This window comes from Tubulanus polymorphus, chromosome 5 (genome assembly GCF_964204645.1).
Source record: "Tubulanus polymorphus chromosome 5, tnTubPoly1.2, whole genome shotgun sequence".
Taxonomy (NCBI): domain Eukaryota; kingdom Metazoa; phylum Nemertea; class Palaeonemertea; order Tubulaniformes; family Tubulanidae; genus Tubulanus; species Tubulanus polymorphus.
Genome location: NC_134029.1, coordinates 24705703 through 24725179, shown reverse-complemented (window position 1 = coordinate 24725179; position 19477 = coordinate 24705703). Strand labels below are relative to the sequence as shown.

At 40.2% G+C, this 19477-nt stretch overlaps 3 protein-coding genes across 3 annotated transcripts in view; 1 reads left to right on the top strand and 2 right to left on the bottom strand.

Moving 5' to 3' along the window:
• Positions 1 to 2166, top strand: part of LOC141905053 (prokineticin receptor 2-like) — a 33694-nt gene extending 31528 nt beyond the window's left edge. The window contains exon 2 of the mRNA XM_074793781.1: positions 1135 to 2166. Within this exon, the coding sequence (XP_074649882.1) occupies positions 1135 to 1948 (814 nt within the window). The 3' untranslated portion in view covers positions 1949 to 2166. The remainder of the gene's footprint in view (positions 1 to 1134) is intronic.
• The window catches only part of LOC141905055 (small ribosomal subunit protein uS19-like), a 251138-nt gene that overhangs the window by 98351 nt on the left and 133310 nt on the right, over positions 1 to 19477 (bottom strand). The window lies entirely within an intron of this gene.
• Positions 8223 to 14051, bottom strand: LOC141905741 (solute carrier organic anion transporter family member 2A1-like). The gene is made up of 10 exons (XM_074794742.1): positions 13896 to 14051; positions 12949 to 13690; positions 12709 to 12795; positions 12133 to 12456; positions 11482 to 11646; positions 11039 to 11231; positions 10351 to 10495; positions 9707 to 9861; positions 9410 to 9474; positions 8223 to 8985 (listed from the first exon to the last, which is right to left on the bottom strand). The coding sequence occupies exons 2-10, from the start codon at positions 13643 to 13645 to the stop codon at positions 8714 to 8716; spliced, it is 2103 nt and encodes a 700-aa protein (XP_074650843.1). The 5' UTR covers positions 13646 to 13690; positions 13896 to 14051; the 3' UTR covers positions 8223 to 8713.

The following is a 19477-nucleotide window of genomic DNA, read 5'->3' as shown; positions in this document are numbered from 1 at the left end:
TGATGGTGGCCGCGGCGGACATGTCGACGCATCGGTTTCGACCTTGATCGAGACACGTATGATTTACGTACACGGGATGTAATTAATGGGCAATTAACCCGGTAACTACACGATGTGTTCAGCTGTAGTGCCTTCGTTGCTTCCCGCTACAGAGCTTATAAAATACTCGACCAAACACCGGAACTGGTACGACTGCTATCGACGATTTTCCAATTTCTAGGCCACTAACGCAACCACCTCAACAGTTCGCGAATGAGCCATGACAGTAATTGCTCGAATCTGTTTTAATGCCCTCAGTCTCTATCTGATTCAACTGCCCCAAATAGCTTCAATTTACCTGTTGCGGTGAGTTTGATAGATCGAGACAACTTATAAAAAAACACTATCTACAACGAGGAAATGCGACGTAACGGTGACACAACGGGAAAACATTTAAGTGATGTTAAATCGATCATTGTTTAACTCGAAAATCCGTATTGACGTGAGATTAACTGTTTTATGTGACGTAAACCGTTTTAACTTGGGGTAAAAACAATAAAACGCCAGGTCCAGTTCCACAGTTCCGAGTTAAGATTTAACTCTGAGTTAAATCATTGAAAATGAACTGACTTTAACTCAGAGTTAACTCTAACTCACAACTGTGGAACTGGATTCTGAGTTCACAGTTAACTCTAACTCACAACTGTGGAACACTTAGGTCCATGGCGTTAAATCGAATATCCTATAAAATCTCCCTTTTTACGCCGTGTACAAATCGTTCTCATTGTCGACAATATCAAGCAATATTATCTTATTTTTGATCGCGTTAATAAACTTTGAATGTTTTTTTTAATTCCTCATATATTCAGTAGTTCATTTACTTAATAATCATCTTCATTATCAAAACGTTTACAGCAAATCACAGTTTGATGAATTGCCACGGCTGCTGTTCCAGTAGGGACCGGGTTGGGATTAAGGTAGAATGAACTGATTAATCTTTACCCCAACAAATCTCTGAAGCTCGTAGCGTAAAAACGATAGGTTTGTGTGTCGAACCGAAGTGAAGATCATCAGCCTCTGACACGATACGCGAACCACGTGATACACGGAATTATGAACGAAATAACATCGTTTTTTGCTTGATGTATTTTTCAGACTGCGAGCAGTTAGTTACCCGCTCAAAGGAACGATGGGAATTAAATCAGCTGGTATATCAATCATTTCAATCTGGATCGTATCGGCGGCATTGAGTATACCGAGAATCTTATTCGCTTCTTCAGAATTCTGTACTCACCAAAGCGAAGGGAATAGAAAGTGTTACTGCCTTACAGAATGGAAGATTGAAGCGGCGATGACCTTACAGGAGTACACCTGTATACTGTTCGCTATCGAATACGTGTTGCCGCTATTTGTGATGTCATTGTCGTATAGTTTCATCGGTTATAAAGTCTGGAAACGACCGATGGTCGGGACAGTATCAGCCGAAAGAGTGCGCGCGCAAATCGCTTCCAGAAAGCGCGTTATCCGTTTATTAATCATCGTTGTATTAGTATTCGCTATATTTTGGATGCCTTATCAGATCTACGTGTTTCAGCGCGATTTCCTCGTTCCCGATTGGCACTCAAAATTTAAAGACCCTTTACAAGAGATCGCCGTCTATTACCCGATAGAAGCGGTCGCTTTAAGCAACGGTTTATTCAACACATTCATGTATATAATCATCAACGACTATTTGAAAGATTGCATCAAGAAGCAAATGTTGTGCTGTCTGTTTAAAAGAACGAGGCGGCGCAATAATCAGAGCGACGATAATTTTAATAAGTCTCAGCGATTGCAGGTGAGTCAAGGTGGTCGCAAAACATCGGTGAATAACACCGAACAAATTCTATTGAGCTGTAGTTTGGTCGCTAATAACCATAAAGAACAGAACGGTGACGTAGGGAGCGGGGAAGAGGACGACTGTCTCTGAAGACTGCGAAATAAAGATACAAACGTCTTTAAATACATATAAACGTCCTGTCATCATTGTGTGCTCATTAAACGGTTGTGGTTGAAGATAAACTAAGAGAGAAGTAACGATTCGAATCGATTAGTATGAGTCGTTTTCAATAGAAATCAGTTCTTAAAATGGCGCATAAAATTGAGTGTTAACAATAGATATAATTCCACAGTGATAACGAAAGACAACGTCCGATAACGTCTCCTATACCACAGCTAGTGTAGTTTTTATTCGACGTTTCGACTATATTCTAAATATAGAATCTATATTTTGAGTATTCCTAAAGATGACCATTAGAATATATTCGTTAAATCATTGTGGAATTCTCTCTGTCTCTAATATCGTCACAATAAGGATCCATAGTGTTTCGAATCTAAACGTCACTACTCTCTTAGTTTCTCCAATTGAATAAGGCAGTCTTGTCTTGTCTATGGAATTCAATGTTCATATATACTTAAACAACATTCACATTTATAATCAATTTATTTGGTTTTTTTTGTAATTTGCGCAGAAAATCTCTATTGTTTTTAAATCTATTGTATATATCATTATTGTTCTATCCTTTGCTATATAATATATTTTATCCAGGGACATTTCAACAATAGTCTCTTTATAAAACTTTATTTGCGATGAATACTTTAAAAAGCCTTACACCTACGCTGAAATAGATTTTCCAGATGATAAAACATTCACTATTTCATATGGACACTATTTCACAATAATGATAATCACAATGCTTTGTTTAACTGGGACAGATAGTTACAGATAGTTACAGATAGTATGTGACTGTGGTTGTGTGTTTGTGCACGACGCAATCGGTGAAATTCAATCCTTTTAAAAGGTCCCCCGTCGTTCTCCAATGCTCCCCACTATCTCCCCCACTCCACTCCCCCACCCTCTCTCCACCCTCTCCCCACCCTCTCCCCACTCCCCTCCCCAACTCTCTCCCACTCTTCCCTCCCCCACTCTCTCTCTCTCGAATAAAATGGTTTGTTTTTAATATGTTTTATACGATACATATGGGACCGGAACCGGAATCTAGTGGAATTCATAATTAATTGCGCTAAATGGTGACCTCAATAATCATCGATAAAACAGCGATTAACTCATGTGAATCAGAGCCCACCATTAACCAACTCGTCGAATTAGTCTCCGTGAAATCTAGAACACTCTGATAGTTCTATTCCGAGCTCCCGTATTTCTTAGCGTTTCGGTCTAGTTTTCACAATCGCAGATGAATTCATTGATTGATAAAACGCGCAGGAAACGCAGTTTGTCATCGCGTCATTTCTGATTGAATTACGCGACTGCGGGATCGTATCAATAAAATCATGATTTCAATTGATAAGAGCACGCGATCTGCTCATCTCGTGTCACCGTGTGCGTGATACCACGTGATAACACGTGATACGTGATAGTCCTGTCCGACTCATAGATACGTGAATCAATTTCTCAAACAATTCATCTTCCATTCAACAATTCTTTACCTCAAATTTGCCTCACGATCTCGTAATACAAACCGAGGGACCCTATCATAGTTCCATTTTAGTCTAACTAGGGACCGTATCATCCATTAGTCAAACTAGGGACCGTATAATGGTTCATTTTGTCACGGTGTGTAAAGTCAAATCTGTTTTTGATTCAACCGCATTTAAGTTTTGTCAGTTTAAAAACCTGTGGGCAAAGTTGCGCAGTCGTCTTAAATGTTAACTCTTAAGATTGGCTAAGACCTGTCTTTAATTTAATCCATGACCGTCTAAATGACTCCTGACGATGAATTATTATTGAGTCGTTTCGTGAAACTTCTCAGTTTTTAACTTCATTTCACGATTCAAAAAATCAGTCAATCGTGATTCAAAATCAAATGAATCTTTCAGGAAATATTTACACATCACAGTTGTCTCGCCGAACCGTGGTGGCCCTCCCCCCTCTCCCCACTCCCCCTCCCCGCTGCCCTCTGTCTCCCTGGTACTGATCAATCAGACTAATGGTGCAATATTTCTCGAGGGAAACAAACTGCTTCAATTCACTCCGATTCCAATATAATCCTATTGATTCACAGGAACAGCACAAAATCAGCATCCTATAAAATTTATGGCGTGTGAAAGAAAAACTATTTCTTGAAAAATCGATTTATGCGAAATCACCAGAATCAACTTCCATTCATTCATAATTCCAAAAGTCGAAACACATTTCCATTAATTGTAACACTTCAGCAGTTCAGTCCAACCAGCGATAACAAACACTCGCCGTATTTCATCATCAGCCTCTAACAGTCGTAAAACCTTATAAATAAATATGTCGGTTTATTGATAATTTACATAATGAATCACGTGTTTTCTATGTATTTGTGGCTCACGCTCGGATGTGGTAAGGTAGGTGTACACGTATTGTATGACTCGGTCCACTGCGAGAGGAGGTGATGGTCGTCCAGATGGTTCTCAATTCCCCGGTGATGGATTCTAAATATATAGAGTGTGATAGATTTTTCGTACGAAAGTCTTGTAACTGTTTTTAGTACGTTTTCACGAAGTAATCGAAAACCCGAGGCCACTGAATAAAACAGGGAGTTAGTTGGCCGAAAGGTCGGGGTTCGGGGGTGGGGGGGTCGGGGGTGGGGGGTCGAGGGTCGGGGTGGTTGTCGGGGGTCGGGGTCGTTCTTCCGTTTTAGAGACTTTTGGGACGCGCAATAACCTGTAGATAATCTATTAATACCCTATTTTGGATATATATTGCATTTGGAGTGGATTAAAGATGGCGTGCTAGATTATTGCCCTGGGGCAAAATTTGGTTAGTTTTAATGTTGGAGGAACAGTTATCAGTTTAGGACCCAAAAGTAAAATATCTGATGATGAATTGAATTCATCTCCCGTTACTGTGGAACTGAATGTGCAGCAGTGAGTAATGGATACTGTGAGCTGCATTGAGAGAATGTTTGATGTGAACTGATGAAGGGTGTGAGTGGTATATTAATGGTCGGGTGATTCTTTTGTGTTGTTTGTGGCGGAAACGATGCTTACTGCGGTAAGCTATGCGTATCGTCCGCGTGAAACCGGTAAATAGGGAAAGAGGAAATGGTACCGTGAGTTGTCGGTTGTATCCGAACAATGAATCAAACCGCCTACTACAAACTACAACTTATCATGAGAGTGTCTTTGAGTATGTTAGGGTCGAGTACACAACCAAGTGAGTGCCTAGTGTGTGTGAAGGCGCACTGCGAGTGTCTGTGAGTGTCTGTGAGTGTCTGTGGTGTGAGGGGAGCACGAACGTGTCTGTGTGCTGCGAATGCGCGCTGTGGGTGTGCGTGGTTGTGTTTAGGGCACGAAACTGTATTCGTGCTGCGAATGTGCGTTGCGAATGTGCGAGCGAGGTGTCAGGGGTCTGCAAGTGTGCGCTGAAAGTGTTAGTGTGCATTGCAAGTGCGGGTGTGCGAGCGAGGTGTGAGGGGTGCGAAAATGTCTGTGTGCTGTGAGTGTGTGCTGTGAGTGTGCGAGCGAGGTGTCACTGTGGGTCAGCGAGTGTGCGAGCGAGGTGTCACTGTGGGTCAGCGAGTGTGCTCTGCGAGTGTGCGCTGTGAGTGTGCTCTGCGAGTGCGCTCTGCGAGTGTGCGCTGTGAGTGTGCTCTGTGAGTGTGATCGAATATACTTCCATATCAATTGTTTAAAAAATGGGTTAATACTGCATAAGAGAGGGATGAGAGAGGGATTAATACTAGCTTGGTTAATCCGATATATATAGAAATAGCTGCCTATCATCGGATTAAATATCCACACTTCACAAAAACAGAACCTGGTTTCAATGTGACATAGAATGTTGTATTATACAGAGCGTGATACACAGTGCGTGGACCAAACAAACCGTGTTCAGATTTAAATCTCACAAACTGTAGTAGTATCAGAGAACGAGTTGTAGGATGAATTGAGATGATCTCGTGATATGATCGAATGTAATTGATTTTCTATTTTTAATCTGCGTCTTGTTATTTTTGCTTTAAGTCTGTTTTAATTTGTCTCGTTTCTATCTGGTATATTATTGAATGAATGACGCGATGAGAAGAGAGAAAGTATGAATGTCTTTTTCTTCTTTTTTCTCCGATTTTTATATAAAAGACAATTTAATTCCTGTTTTACTTTTTGTCTAAACAATTCTACTCGTAACAACTCTTCGTGGGGAGCTGCGAGACCGCCAGATGGCGTTGCGATCGTGATTACATAATTGCGAATTAGTTTTCGAGCAACTTCACTAATTACTGCAATAACCTTTTGAATCGATATTTCCATGGATAATTGTTTTATTCCGATAGAAATCTAGTTTCGATTTCAACTGGAGATTTTACGACATTAAACACGAACGTTGACTAACCACTAGCGCACCTGGCGGATCCTCGATTGCCACAGTAGGACTGATCGGCTAGCAGCTCCCCTGATGTAATACTGTTTGCTGTGTGCGGTTACTAGACTCTGTTACACAGTTCTGATTTACGATTTGACTCTAAGTCAACCCTTTGCAAAATAGACGAGCTTTAATTACAACTGTGGAACTGTGGGTCCCAGTTGTCTGTCCGAACGGGTCCAACCAATCCCACCAACTGGTGTGAACGGGTCTACACTGAACCAGCCTTACTCTAAGTCTATTACTTGAGCTTTGTAACTTCAATTACGTTCTCAAATCGAGCAACTCCACCTTCGTACGTTAAAGCTCACATACGTAATATTGGCCGTCATGTGACTCTTCACGCTCGACGGCCAATATGAGGTCACGTGAAAATAGCCGAAAGGCTGAATTGTTTGTTTCTTTATTCAAGTTTACCGTATACTAATTCTTTTATTCTTCAGAAATAAATTTCTTACTGTGTTTTGTGTATTTGTGTATGTCGTATCCACGATATGAATTGTTATTTACTGTAGCCTTACAATCTATGGGAATATTATATTGTTAAATAATTGAATCATTGATAAAGTGTGATATTTGATTATTATCATTCTATATAAACGGTACAAATCCATGTTTCTGATAATGATGTTCACGTGAGCTTCTCAAATCATATATTCTACAATAAATTTCAAAACTATTGTTTTATAGAAATCGTTGTTTTTTCCTGATTTGTTGCAGTTCTTACCCTAAACGCGGAGGAAATTCATTTAACTTAATTCTATCACTTATTGGTGGTGATTGGTGGCAGTACCAGTAGAATACTGCCACCAAAACTAGTGGAATACTGCCACTAAAACCAGTGGAATACTGCCACTAAAACCAGTGGAATACTGCCACCAAAACTAGTGGAATACTGCCACCAGAACCAGTGGAATACTGCCACCAAAACCAGCGGAATACTGCCACCGAAACCAGTGGATTACTGCCACCAAAACCAGTGGAATACTGCCACCAAAAAGTTTTTTTTGCCTTGCGTGTTGGGCATTCCAAGAAATAGGATCCTGAATATGTGGTGGGTCCAGATAGACATTGGACAAATGTCTGGCTACCGCCTGAGAACTGATAATGCCTTCATAAGCAGACAGTGATGTTATATATAACCCACAGTCCAACTGAATTTATTTCCTGATGTGCCAGTTAACAAGGTATGTTACTGTCTAGAGAGATTCTATCTGTTTGATACTCGTCGCAAAGATTTGTTTCTAGGTGATTTCACTGTCTCAATCGGATGGATGTGATTGACGTTTCTCTAATTGGACTTTCAGAGAATGTTTGAAATCTGATATATTTTTGTAAATGGGAATTAGATTGACGCGCATTTAGTGCATATCGTGTTTTACATGGAACTTATCAGTCGAAAACATTACAAAATAAACAGTTCTAGATGCGGTCAAAACCCCTTCTTACAAGTTCCGCTTTTCTTCCGTTCCAATTTCTTTTTTCACATTTCGGAAATTTCATAAATATCTTGCCTTAAAAGGTCCAGAAAACATCCCTCTCAAGGTCGATTCGAATTCAGAAAATTAATACTCATTAAGTAATTTCAAGACTTCAGAAATGCTCGTTTGCCTTCGAAGCTCGCTGGATACAGTGCGAGGTATAGCGTGAATTCTCCTCCTTCTCCTGAAAAAGACCCTTTTAATCAAGTCGACTCAATTCCCCACATGGTGGTTTGTTTGGGAGGCGGTGGCCCTATTCTGGGCGGTATTGATCGGGGGGGGGTGTATTAGGGAGGTTTAATCACATACAAACCTTACAAAGGGCGTTTAGAAGACAAAACCAACGAAGAACTCAATTCGGATAAATGAGGTACATTTATTAAAACATTTCATTCGATTTTGTGGATAAAAATGGATCGTTTATATTTTTGTTAAAAAATAGGAATATTATCACAGCAAAGACGGGAGGAAATGATATGGGACCAGACTGGGTCTCTTCTGAGTTCACCAGAAAATATAAAATCTAAGAATAAAAATTGTCCTCAATGTTTCATAGTTAATTTGACGTTTCGACTTTATCCTAAATAGTCGTCATATTAGTAATACAAGTGTTATAGAAAACTATGAAAGAGGCCTTAAATCGAAACGCTTTATAAACTATTCGCTCAACGAAACATTTCGGACTCTTATTTTTTATTCAGTAATGGTGAGCAGGGTCCAGTTCCACAGTTGTGAGTTTTAGAGTTAACTCTGAGTTAAAATTAGTTCATTTTCAATGAGTTAACTCTGAGTCTTAACTGACAACTGTGGAACTGGGTCTCATCTCAACCACATGAACTCAGGCATTGTTTCATTATTAACATCATTGTTCTGTTGCAGATTCATTATAATTAATCGCTTCTAGTTGTTTTTGCTGCTCATCTTTTCGCTCACTTTCAGAATCGGATCTTCTCAAAATAAACCAAACAGGAAACACAGCTAACAGATTCAGCGTCCTCAATCCGAAAGCCAAACCGAAATATTTATATCGCAAGTGATCATTGTCGTAGAGGTAACAAATTTCCGGGATGCACAGGTTACGATGAATACAAACCCCGTCTATTATAGCGCCATACACTACAGGAGAGGGTATACCTATAGGATATACACGAAAACATGATTATATCATAACTTGTTTACATGTAATTAAATGACACACGTATCAAGTCTTCGAGTTTATATCGCGTCAAAAATCGTTTCCAGCTGCATACAGTCGCTTCTACCGTATCGCATTTTTCCAGAAAACTCGCAGCATTGCGGACCAGTAAGGTGCTGCCTTCTAGGGGTTAGTAGGTAATATTTCCGGTCGAAGATTTTAATTTCATCGAAGCAAAAAACTTATAAAAGATTTTAATAGAATAGAAGATGGGTCACCTTAATATGGCCCAGTCAATTAGGAGTAAACCCTTTTTAGGAATTATCTTGATATTTAAGAGTTTGATTCGAGCTTCGGTAAATCACTTCAAAGCTTCCATCAATTTAATCATCTTCTTCAGAAGCCGATTTTTCTGATACTTACCACAGATATTGGAGACAAACAGAAGAACTCCAATCCCTAGAGCTTTATCGGCGGGAGGTACACTTCTAAATCAGAAATATCAGAAATATCTTATTCACGAAAAATTACAGTAAATAGGACCCGGTTCCGCGCGCAGTTCTGGATTGAGTTCGAATTGAATCTAGAGTTAATTAGTTAAGTTTAACTAGTAAGTTTAACTGGTAGCGTGATACCTGAACTCATAACTGTGGAATCAGAGCGAGTAACTCGATAAACAAACTATTTCACTAGTGAAGTATGTGATTTAAATGTTTTTACCTCATCAACAGTGTAATGAATGGAACAGCGCACATCGACATGAAGAATGTCTTCAAGAACAGCAGCACAGCGAGGGGAATGTACATTAAACAAGGGTTACTGCAAATACCACTGGAAACCGTTTTATCACTGATACAACTACAGTTACCGTAATACTGAAAATAATTGAAATTTATATATATTTATCCATAACCGACAATTATTGAGAAATTAGTGACGTTTCCACTCGATTCTATGAGCCATTTTTAAAACTATCACAACTCGCATTGTTTCACTTTCTAATTATGGGTTTTTCATCAATCTAGAATATAGTTGTTTAGTTGTTAATGGTTTAGATGAGAGAAATGAATTGAAAACTGATATAGAAATGAAGAAAAGCCGCTTCAAAGTGAAATAGACGAATCAGAGATAGAACTTAAACCTGGAGACAGTAAATCGATATTGAAGTCAGAGTGTGATACGATTGAGAGGGTAATATAATGCTTCGATAGTTTAGTTGTCAATGGAAATCAGGGTCAATCATTATAATCGGCAGATATGGGACTAAATTCACTACGATAGCTTGCTAGGCCTAGTTCTTCTTTAATGTTTAGAATTAGTAAGCTTTCGTGAACTTGATCCCGTTGAGAGGTGATACTACTTACCCGAACATCATCCTGCATGATACCTGGGTTCGGGCAACCGGCTTGACAAGGACTCGTGTACGTGACATTACCTCCGCATACAGGACGGAATATAACGGGTGAACAGCTACAGTCTGTGTTACACGTCTCATTCATTACATTCAAACTAAACACATTAATAATACCATTAATAATACCATCAATAATACCATTAATAATACCATCAATAATACCGACAGTATTAAATGTGTTATTTACGAAAAAAGTAAAAATGTATACGATGTGAGCGCGAATGTGGACGATCATTTATAATTCAGGTATCAGATATCGTACAATAATAGATATCGACGCTTGTGTAGGAGTTATCAATCAAGGTTTTATGGGTTCGAATCCTGGTGGCAGCAATATCTTACCAGCCCCACCCTGCTCTTAATGAGGAAAGTGAAAGACCGACCTCGCTTATAACGATACGTTGAGTGATGAAATGATATCTGCGATGCGATATTTTCATTATCGTGTTGTTGAAGCGCCGCAACGATGAAATAGAAACGTTTGTGAGACGACTGCGGCCAGTTGCTCAAAAGTTGGTTTAAGATAACTAGCGGATAAACACCAAAGTAACAATGAAGTTTTAATTGCCGCTATGTCAACTATCCACTGGTTAACTCTGACCAATCTCTGAGCAACTAGGCCCACGTGGTTGTTGTACCTTTGTTCAGTTGTTAAATCTTGCACCGGTAATTGTTCACAAGTAGGAAATATCAGCGTGTATAGAATCAAGGTACCGATCAGTTCAAAAATAAACCAGAATTTAGCCACTTGTAACCGGCCCCACTTGTTGTGAGATACGATCCAACCTCCGAGAATCGTTCCTAGACCTGCGGCTATACCGCAACATACCCCTAAATAAACAACAGACAGAAAACAACATTTAAACATCGGGCGAGAAAACTGATTTGGGACGCAGTTTTACAGCTCTTCACTCTTCATAAGTGAACTCATTGCAAATGAACTAATTTTAACTTCTCAGTGATAACTCTAACTCGAAACTGTGCAGCTGAATCGATCTTGCTGGAAAAACTGATTTACAAGAAACATTGGAAGAGCTCTTTACATGATCACGTGATATCTAACAACAGATACTCGACTCACCGAGAATTAGATTAGCCGTTGAAGGCCGTAAGTGGAATAGTTTTTCCATGTATTTCGGTAGAAACGAATAAAATCCTTGACCGTAGAAAACATTTAACGTACAGGAAATGATCGCCCAGATGTAAACTTGATTTTTGAAAATTCGCATCAGAGCGCGCGGGAAATCTAGAGAGAAATTTACACGGAATCGTTTCAATTTTGTTTGTTAATCTTTGTGAAAGAATGTAGTCTTCATATGAAATAGAAAAAACCGAACAATTTGTGACCTTAATAAATCTATACAATTTCGTAGAAACGTCGCTAAAATTTTTAGCTCAAAGAAATCTTGCGGACTATTTTTTTTTCTTTTTTATTGTAGGATTCCATCGTTAGTCAAACCCACAATGAAAGAACAGATTACGTTATTTAAATTCATGTATGTTTAATGTAAGTGCCTAAGAGCGTGTGCCATTTCACTAAACATGGTTACGAAGAAATCTATGATATTACGAGAATCTCACAATAAAGACGAGAAAGTCCGAAAATGTTTTTCTTCAGCTAATAGTATAGTTAATAGCTCAAGAAAAACAGTTTCGGACTTTTTCTTTATTGTGAGATTCTTGTAATATTATCGTCACAACAAGAAATCTATAGTTTAAATCCTATACCTACCCATGAATGGTAGTTTACGGTTACTGTTAGTCGTCGATGATAACATGTTAACTGTATCTACGCCTTGCTGAAACGATTTACTGCGGCGTCTCTTTCCACCGCCGCCACGTTTCGCGTGGACAGTTTCAATTTTACCGGTAGTGACGTCAGTATCGACGTCATCTTCGTCATCGTCGTCAGTAGCGGAAGTCATTAATGGCGGCATGCGCTTTGGGAAAAACGCCATAGGAATGCTGGTAAGAATGCTGCAAATACCAAATATAAGGAAGCCGAGCCACCAAGCACCGATACTGTTCTGGTCATCGTCCTGAGGTGATTTACTCGCTATGGAAATAGATAATTAGTAGTGTATGTAAATTTATAGAAATCATCTCACAACTTTGAGCAACTTTTCCCTGACTTTAAACTGACCACAGTTGCTTTAGATGTGGGTGATCAGATATAGTTAACCATTATGTAAATACTGTGGTGGTAACAGTACAGTTTGGATAAATGCGCCACTCTGGCTCAGCATGAACTTGAATCAATACTTTAGCTACTGGTATCAAAGATGGGAAGAAAGGTTGAATGGCTTACATTTGAGGTCAATTGGAATGGATATGATCCCGGCACCGAGACCGAACCCCATTATCGGCGCTAATGTGCGTAAACTGAATAGAATACCTACAATCAAATAGAAAATAGTAAATAACATAATCAAACATGAAGACATTAAATGAATTGAATTTATAAATAGATGAATACGTTAATCGATTCATCCTACAACTAAATACAATGACATTCTTTGAAATACGATTAATCAATATTCACGCTTACCTATATAGATGGGAGCCGAGTATTTAGACACATTGTCATCTATATAAGCGAGTCCAAGCGTCCAGACTGGTGACATCGCTACACCGATTATAATCTGACCGAATACGACGATCGCGTAGGAGCCGGTGCTGCGGTAACTGCTCCTAGCTGCCTGTCTCTTATCACATACCGGTCCATCCGGTAACATCCGCTCCCTATCGCACAACCAAGCCTCACTTACCGCAGGCTGCATGTAACTTAAGTTCGCCTGGAATTCTATCTGCGACGGTTGATGTCTCGTGACCGCAAGTTGCGTCACCGAGTCGGGGGAGCCGTAGATAAAATAGGGTAACGAACACACGATCGAAGCGACACCTATTGTAAACCCACAAATAGCCAGAACGCGGGGTTTATGTAGTTTAGAGGTGTAATGAGTGATTAGTAAAACGGCGCAAGTGAATCCGATATCATTCGCTGTCGTGATGAATCCGGATTTTGAGCTGTTTATGAGAAAAGCTTTCTCCAATGTGGTTATAACCGATACCAGATACGATCCGGCAGCTCCGTTGAATGTCACTATAATCGCCAATATTACAGTGAATAATTTCACATTGACGCATGGTCGGCACTTCTCCGACCGGCATCTACCTATACCGCATTCCGTCTCCTCGGAGCCATCCGTACCGCCTTCCGTGGAATGTTGATTGGAGTTGTTCATCTCTAACTAATATATGATAAGTGACAATATAACCAAAACAGAAATCTGAAACCAAAAGACAAGGAGGATAAACTGGGGTCCGTTTCAAAGGAGCTATTTGACATTATCTGATCAAAGTTTTATCAGTGTTGAGTTCATCGGAAATGCTAAGCTGAAACGACCCCTCGATTCGAAGAAACTTACTATAAACTAGAGACAGATCTTCAATAATGGATCGTCTAAATCAATAAGCAATAAACCGATACTTTACCTGTAGGTAAGGGATTGATTGCCACTCTCTCTCTCGCTGCCCTCTCCTCTCACTCTCACCTAGCGATAAGACACCTGTTTATTCCAATCATTAATCTATAATGAAGGAATAGTTTCTATAACGCAGAGCCAAATTCTTACACTTCCCTCTCTTTCTCTCTCTCTAAACCCGAATAGCGACCCCGTTTAGTGAGTGCCTGGTTCCACATACAAAACCAGTACCTCTTCATGTCACAAATCAAACAACAAATGACACGCAAAAAAATCTAGGTGTTGACAAAACATCTACCGGTATAGGCGTTACGTTAGTCGAAATGTGCCTGATATTTATTCCATGCACTCGATTACTCTTCGACTATTTCACAAATACTTTTAAAAGTTTTTATAATGATCCATTTTACCAGCGTGGTCGATTTAATGAACTTGTAGATATCGAGTACTAAATCGCATTAAAACAAAGCTGAATTAATGGATTAAACTCAAGCTTTGTGGTGATTTAAGAACCAAACTCAAGCCCGGTGTTCTTCACCCAGACCTGGAAGTGGTTCTATCTACAGTGACCAATCTTCGTGTGCCCAACTTGTGGCACACTGACACTCTTAGGTTATTTTTGAAGCCCTTAGCAGCTAAATACTGAAGCCATGCGTGTTAAGGTGAAGCACTTAGAAAAATCTAAAAACGTAATCTCCACTAAAAACAGTTGTTCATGAAAACTTACCTCGGAGTAAAACTTGTGAAAGATCGATCTGTTTTTTGTTTGTATCGCGTGGATTGAGCTGAAGGAACTCGCGGTGGTGGCATCGAGTTCTCTGATAGTTCTCCTCCGCGCTCTCTCTGTGTGTCAGTATTACATGCAATAACACCTGTATATATAAAAACACTTACACACAACACAACACGTAGTTTATTATCTAATAACGTATGGAGAAAAATTCATACCGCAGTTTGAAGAAGATGATTCTATATTCCTTTATGTTTGCTGAATACAGACATTCAGTGTACGTTTAACCTTTATACCTGCATTTTACAATCTAATAGTCCTGAATTAGTGCAGATCGCTACCGGTTTCTATTCCTCCATCCTGATTCAACCTCACGTGCAGATCTGTATAGCTACACGCCAACCTAAACAAACATGTGTTTTATAGAATAAAGAAGTTTCGTTTGTCTTAGAGATCAGTGAACTGAGAATCCATAAGACGATGCAAATCTGCTTTTCTTATGAGAATAATAAGTGGGATGATACCCCCTCATCAGGTGGGGTGATACCCCCTCACCAAGTTGGATAATACCCCTCACCAAGTGGGATAATACCCCTCATTAAGTGGGATGATACCCCATCATCAGTTTGGATGATACCCCCTCATCAGGTGGGATGATTCCCCCTCATCAGGTGGGATGATACCCCTCATCAGGTGGGATGGTAACCCCCATCGGGTGGGATGGTAACCCCCATCGGGTGGGATGATACCCCCTCATCGGGTGGGATGATACCCCCTCATCGGGTGGGATGATACTCCCTCATCGGGTGGGATGATACCCCCTCATCGGGTGGGATGATATCCCCTCATCGGGTGGGATGATATCTCACCAAAAATGTTTAAATCTAAGTTTTCCTTGCGTATACACCATGAAGTTGTTCAAACTAGACTATAGATGGCGCAAGACACATCCTTCTCGTTTATCGGTCGTCTGTTCACAGATGATTATTTTTGTGCTACAGTCGTCTTTATTGTAATTCTGAAATTTGACTAGATAGATTTTCTGGGACAAATGTCGGCTTAGAATCTGTGTTACTTTAAGTGTAGGTGCCAGGAAAATGTATCGAATATAAACCACGAATAGAAAGGTAACCTTTTATTCGAGTAATCGAATTTATTTGCATCCTCCCTTGTAAGTTCAATTGGCTTGATTAATATCATCACGGGTTTCTGCTTGAGATGAGGCGCCCCTCTCGTCAGTGGTTGTGGCAGACGCTAGGTTTCAGTGTGGTAGGTGATGGTGTAACACACGCCAGCCTCCAGACGCCAGGTTTCAGTGTGGTAGCTGATGGTGTAACACACGCCAGCCTCCAGACGCCAGGTTTCAGTGTGGTAGCTGATGGTGTAACACACGCCAGCCTCCAGACAACGTCGTCACTGATAATTCCAATCAAACTTCTATTAGTAGCGGCTTCGAATGGCCTTTTATCGCCTCACGCAACCGTAGATCATCAGTTTTTCATTGCGGTTTCAAATTTTATGTTTCTATGATCCTAGCAGCGCTTTTCTGTACGTGTCGCATTGTTTTGCGACCGTCAGAAAAAATGCAATTTTCCGGCTCGACTTCCTGGCCCGAGGGGTCGACAGACAGCTGACACGTGTGGAACCGCCGTCAGAACAGCGGCGGCAAATAACGCCGTGACAGAAAACGTGTGGCGTCATAATACGGGTCAGTTTGCGGCGGATTAGTGCCCATAAAACATCCTACAACGGAATTAATTCCATATTTCACTGAATCTACTGAAAACCACAGCATCCTCGAGAGATCCGCGGGTCTCATTGGTTTTCATAGACAAAGTGACTTTCTGTTATTCTAAATTTAAGAAAAACCACAATTATGTGGATGAGCCAACAAAGTAGTGACGTTTAGACTCAATTCTATGAGCCGTTTCCAAAAACTGTTTTGAAAATGTCAGTTTCATATTTTGAATATATAAACTTAGCTTTGAAAATGGCCCCTCAAATCGAGTTGTAACGTCACTATTTGGGTTTTTAAAATCGTTGGGTTTTCTTCTCAATTTGATACAGGTTCCATGCATAGATAGATGTTACATTGATTGCTTTCGATATAGTTTTTACTGATACTTTACGCACATGTATTAAATAAATGGCTTTAGGTAGAAACCATTATAGACATAGATTGTCTGAAACTTTGTCTCCAAGACATGGAAAAAGTGGAATTTTTACGTGAATATGCTCCTCGGCGCGTAAATGTTTGACAACAAAAAACTTCGTATTCATTAAGACAGTGTCAGATCGTGGCGGTGTATTTAGTAAGAAGTGCGTGCGTCATTGTGTGACAGTGTACTGCGGTTATTGTCAGGACGGATATGAACTTGTTCCTGGTCACAAAGAGATCTCCCAGTTTGAATGTGTTATTACTGTTTTATGAAGGTGTCTGATCTCAGACAGACTGTTCTCTAAACACGATTCTAAAGTCTAGGGAACAGTTCTTCTTTCGAATTGCGTCAACGGCAACAACAGGCAACTTGAGAAATGATAGGCCTTAAAAGAATATGAATATCTCAACGGTTTATTGAACTATTTGTGCGTCTTCACGTGCAAGGTGCCTGCGAGCACCGACTGACTCAAAAAGTCTACAGCCCCCTAATACCTGAACTTTCTGATATTTTGCTCTTGAGTTCAGTAGCTTTATTTTCATTAGTTCTGCATGGACTGGTTGAAACTAACGTGCAATAAACCATGATATAATACCGGCATATCCCCGCTGCCGATTAGAGACAGTTAGTAATTAATGACTGAGCCTTCGACCCATAACATTATCTATCATAACATTATCTTATTAAACACAGACACGCACAGGCTGAGGAGAAAGAGAGAGGGGACCTTCAGCTGACAGCACGTGTGTGTTAACCTGAAACTATAATCAGTGCGCAGAAATTCCGCTAGGCGACCGTACAGTGCTGCCACCAACTTTAGGTTAATTAAAGTCTTAGCTATCCGATGGTCGTTTAGTCTACTTAAATTCTGCTAGGAGACCGTAGGGGTAACAGAGAGGGTGATTTGGTGATGGAATAGCGCAATCAACATAAATAATCTCAACCGCGGTATCAGAGTGACACCACATGACCTTGTCGTCTGTGGCGGTGTTATTGATATCGCGTATGTGCATGATACGGAAGTAATCCGCGGGGCAGGGCCTCATTACTACGCATCGACGATATCAGAAATTAGATCGAAATCAAATCATTCTGATCGGTGAATAAATGACGTACGGTACACTGTAAAACCAAAGACAATTTTTATCAAAGGTCATGTTTGTTCTGTTCCCTCCTCAAGGATTTGTCGTGATCGCACGTGGTCGATAGTTTCCGCTGGTCAGGGTCAGCCTTCCACTGGGAGAGTGACTGAAACATATTGTAAGATAGGCCCTCGGAGTGACTCTCCTGGAATAGGACCACCTCAAGAAATGTAAACAAACAAGCAGTCTAAAGCCTAGCGCACATTGACACTGCGATTGGAGACAACTAGTTGCAAGGCAGTTTTCGGCGCATGAGAGGAACTGGCTGGATACGATCAGTTGCTTGAATGTGTCGATGTGAGCGAGCTTACGATTGGTAAGCGTCGATCTATCTCCAGTTCCAGCCAGTTGCCCATGTTCTACTTTTGAGCAACTGGTTGTACTCAATCGCAGTCATATCCGTCGATGTGCGCGCTCTGGATCTCGACGATCGACACGCGCCATGCAGTTGCTGCAACTGACCGGTTGTAACTAGATTTCGATGTGCGCGGGGTAATCGTTCGGTAGCAACTAGTTGTCTCCGATCGCAGTGTTGATGTGCGCTAGGCTTAACAGTGACTAGAGCGGGGAACAGTGGACAGATTCGGCGAGAGAACTGACTACAACTACTATAGGCTGTTCCAAGAGATGGAGACATTATTTTGTAATCTCTAATGTGAACTCGAATCTTGCGATGTATTGATTTATGAGGTTTGATGTTGTGTGGCGCTTTAATCAATGTCTGTCAATCATCAATTGTCCATTTTCTGATTGAAAACGCGGATTGATTGAAGAGGTTTCGAGTACGGATAAAACTTGTCATCAGTGTGAAACTTCAGAACAACATGGCGCAATCACGTGACATTCGAGTTATCTTTATAAACCTCCTTCCGTGTGAAGTGTCACATTTTAACAGAGAGAAATCGATTTTGATAACCACCGATATTTCACCTATCACATCTATGTGCCTGGCATTTCATTCGCTGTACTAGGTGTCGATCCGGTGTGTAGCTGTTGCAAATAAAGAGTAGTAGTGTACAACACTTGCATGATCTGACGAGAAGATACACAATATCCGTGTAAGAAGATAACAAGAGAAATCCCACAATAAGTTCAGCCAAAACGAGAAACTTGAATAGAAGAGTTATATATATTTGCGCAACGTTTCGGCTAAAGACTATTAGCCATCATCAGGCGTACTGAGTACAGGAGAATATTACAAGATATTTATACAAGACCAAAACAATAGAAGCAGAGTGAGTGATTAAAATATTGAAAGGGGAATAGATTAAAGTAATGACATAACAACTAGAAAACAATGCTAGCATTGTTTTCTAGTTGTTATGTCATTACTTTAATCTATTCCCCTTTCAATATTTTAATCACTCACTCTGCTTCTATTGTTTTGGTCTTGTATAAATATCTTGTAATATTCTCCTGTACTCAGTACGCCTGATGATGGCTAATAGTCTTTAGCCGAAACGTTGCGCAAATATATATAACTCTTCTATTCAAGTTTCTCGTTTTGGCTGAACTTATTGTGGGATTTCTCTTGTTACTTGCATGATCTATTTAGTTCCAC